The following is a 3,840-nucleotide window of genomic DNA, read 5'->3' on the forward strand; positions in this document are numbered from 1 at the left end:
GTGTATGAGATTATTATAAATTTAAGCTTTAATGCCAAATAAAATAAGTGTTTTTAAAATGTTTATAATGTTGGAAATATGTCAAAAATATTTTTTAAATATATAAAGGTTTTGATTAAAAAGTTTCTATAGCATGCAGTAACAAACATAATGTTCTAAGCAGATCTTTCTGTCTTCCTTTGTTAGGCAGTGTGGAGTTGTTGTTTTTTTTTAACTTTTATTTTTATAATGAATGTTTCAGTTGTCGTGACTTCCACATTGCCTGATCCTTTATTCCCAGTTCCCATTTGGGTTCTCAAGTCCATAACAGAAATGTTTGTATATAATATAAGAAATTCTAAAATTTTTGGTACTAAGTCACAGAATTGTACTTTTTTTTCTTCCTGCACGTGTCTTTTATATATATATTTTTTTCTGTAGGCAGGGTGTTGTGTAATGTTTGCAGTTACCAGGATGTTCTGGATTACCTGAACCTGACAGTAGAAAACAGTGTGTTTAAACTGACCCGGCCCGTTCTGGACTACACACACGTCACCGTGGTGAAGCTGGACATCATCCTTTATGCCATACTGGGAGTGGTTGGTGCTGAAATAAATTATAAATGGTTAATTCTTCAGGTGATCAGGGAGTTTGATGCGCTTCGTTTCATTCTCAGGTCGAGAAAACTCAAACGTTTGTTCCTTTCATCTGGGCATCTATGGTGAGCTGACTGAGGCAATCTTGGCAAACAAATACTTTTATTCTGTTTATTTTTAAGTTGAGACTTAGCATTGGAAAAAAATTATACAAACATTTTTATAATTTTTTATTTCCTCAATCCACCTTTCATTTCCTGCAGAGTTGGAAGAACGAACGTATCTCTTGGGACCCGGCTCAGTTTTGTGGAATCACTCAGTTCTCGGTTCCTGTAGACATGCTGTGGAAACCAGACGTCTTCATCTATGAGATGTGAGCCTGCAGCACACACAGACACAAGTCAGAAAAACAATCACGTAAAGATTTTAGGTGATCTTTAAAAAACACGAAACATCACTCTTTTTTTAAATATGTTCAAATTAATCTCTAGGAACTCTGAAAAGTTTCTCCAATGTTTTGTTTCATTGTTCTGATTATGATCATGTCTGTAGGTTTATGTTACAAACAATTCTGTTTCCTTAAACGCAGAACAATAATGTGCGTTTTGTATTAGTATATCAATGTAAACATTAATAGTTYCTGCACTTCCGTCAAGTACTTTTCCGGCAAAAACTGAAACCTTATGGGATGTTGGGTAGTTCAAAGTCCTTTTTACAGCAAAGTGCCTTTTTGTTGAATCCCCTTCTTGTGGCCATTAGCTGCAAACATGTAGYTAATGGCCACAACAAGCGTGGCTTAAAATGTGAACCACAGTTTAATAAAGCTGAGATGACAAAGTTTTATCATTTTACTGAAGTTGCTGTTCTCTTTCTTCTATTTATAAAAATGTTTTGTCATTTAGAACAGAGGTTCTTAATCTGTTCAACCTTGGGGCCCAACTTGTTGAATCTRAARCGGCACAAGGCACATTCAGATATTACCACTGATCAAAGTGATAATTAATCTACATGTAGATCTTGATATACCTTACATTATAATTTCATGCAGTTAGAATTTAATAAGCAAAGACTTTGTCAAATAAATAAGAWAATATGATTATGACAAACATTTACAGACCTGCCAACATTTGCTGGTGACAATGACGGAAACCCATGTAGTGATGTGCACCAGAAGCACCAAGTGATCCAGAAGGTCCAGATGCATACCCCGCAGAAACTTTAGAAAAAATCTATTCAAGCWATGCATTTATCAACCATTTGAAGTGCATTTTTCTAAATACTTAGGATTAATAAAAACATAAAATTGTCATATTGAAAGGTAGAACAGTGACTTTAAGAWAAGATAAACCTTTATTGTCATCGTACAGAGTRCAACAGAATTACAGTTCAGACCACCCATTCACAAGAAGACARAACATAACAAACATAGGAGAACAGGTGCCCTTGGTCATGCAGCCATAGACCCCTGYACAGAACAAGGATYATCATCATGAAAGAACATCATGAGGAGGKGCAACCCTTAAAAGAAARAAGAAAAACCACACGGAAAGATGAGGAAAATAAAAAATATGTATATTATATCGACCAAATGTGACACCCTATGGTGTTTAAAGAAAAAAAACATCTGCAGAGCAAAATCACATTTRTTAGCCAGAGAAGTAAATTGAGTTTAGGGGGGCCTGTAATCAGTTGTTTGGGAACAGAAGAAAATGTTTTCGGTCAGGCAGACAATAATAAATTTCCATCTGCCTTCATGTCCACTGGTACATCCCAATGTGGTGAATCCAATCAGACAAATAGTGTGGACAATTCTGCCGAGCTGAGTTATCAGCTTCTCCAAGATCAATTCCATCTCACCTGCAATGTCCAGAGACCGTAGCCAGCCCACAACCCTCAGCAAGAACCACTTGCAGACCGAGTACCAGCTTACACAGAGCGTGAGTCTGAGGGCAGATAGCATGGCAATCGTTCATATTGGTCAGGTAGCCAGAAAATGGCCTGAATAGCTACTGATGCTGTTTYTGCAGAACACCAGGAGACCACCAAGCCAATCTGTAGAATCCAGTGAACAGAATCCAAATATATWTCCAGAACAGAGCAGAACAGAGGTCCCAGCTTTTACATGTCCTCCCATGGAAGAAAATTTGTTCCAAAAATGTAATAAGAGACCAGCTGACCAAATCCATAAAAATATCCATAATTTTCAGTTTCAGATAAAAACATAGAGGAGACTTTATCATAGGCTCTACTTCAGATTTGTTCCGCTCTTATATTGTTGTTTGTGTTGCAAACTGAACAACATGAGTTTGTCTGCAACAAGAAAAACTACAAAACTGAAAGTACAACTTGCCCTGCTGTTTCATCTAGTCTTTATGGTCTTCAGCTATTGATCCCTGAAGGCTCTCCATTATGAGCTGCTTAACTTCCAGTTGTGAAAAAAGCTTCAGCAACTAAAGATTAAATTGATCAAGTTTCCTGTAACTTAAGCAGAATTAAATTACCCCCACCAACACAAATGAACATTAACACAAAACAATTAGTTTTTAATTTTTTTTACCAGCTCTTTGTATTTGTGACAAATCCTAGATGCTGTTTTAGTTTGGTTGGCTTCAGTGCTTTGTTGGATAACAAGTCCCGTATCTAACGATATTTGAAAAAGTCCACATACATCCAATTTTGGTCTATTTGTCAGTTTTTTTTTTACCTTCTACTTTTTGTTTAAAGTGTTTCCATTTCTCTAACAACTGCTAGCGGCTGACTAAGATTTTTTTTCTACGTATTTAAAAAAAGTTGTTAAACCAAACGATTGAGTTGCACTACTATTTCACCACTAGCAGCGGTAGTGCACCACTCTGATGTTTAACAACTTTAAAAAAAAACTATGACATCAAGTGGCCCCTCTGCAGTACACTCTAAAAATGAAATGTTGGATTTACTTAACCATGTTATGTGACCTGGTTCCACTTAACTGAGTTGAGTAAATTCAAAGCAACATGCTCATGTTCTTTGGCTAAAAAACTGGTATATTTCTTTGAATTTACTCAACTCAGTTAAGTGGAACCAGGTCACATAACATGGTTAAGTAAATCCAACATTTCATTTTTTACAGGGGAGTTCCTTGTTGTGTGGGTGGAGTTTGTCCTAAATGTGATTGGTGGAGTTAGTGTGTGGGCGGAGCTTGGCAAAACCGTGATTAGTTGGATTGACATGTCTTTCAGGGCAACTTAGAAGAGGAAGTAATGGTATTTATTGTAAACATGTAAAT

The 3,840-nt window shown here is 36.3% G+C and overlaps 1 protein-coding gene across 1 annotated transcript in view; it reads left to right on the forward strand.

Moving 5' to 3' along the window:
* LOC106516662 (5-hydroxytryptamine receptor 3A) overlaps positions 1–3,840 on the forward strand; it is a 10,825-nt gene that overhangs the window by 1,286 nt on the left and 5,699 nt on the right. Inside the window, exons 2-4 of the mRNA XM_014007132.1 lie at positions 421–578; positions 656–700; positions 839–948. Coding sequence (XP_013862586.1) covers positions 421–578; positions 656–700; positions 839–948 — 313 coding nt within the window. The remainder of the gene's footprint in view (positions 1–420; positions 579–655; positions 701–838; positions 949–3,840) is intronic.

This window comes from Austrofundulus limnaeus, unplaced genomic scaffold (assembly GCF_001266775.1).
Source record: "Austrofundulus limnaeus strain Quisiro unplaced genomic scaffold, Austrofundulus_limnaeus-1.0 Scaffold39, whole genome shotgun sequence".
NCBI lineage: Eukaryota > Metazoa > Chordata > Actinopteri > Cyprinodontiformes > Rivulidae > Austrofundulus > Austrofundulus limnaeus.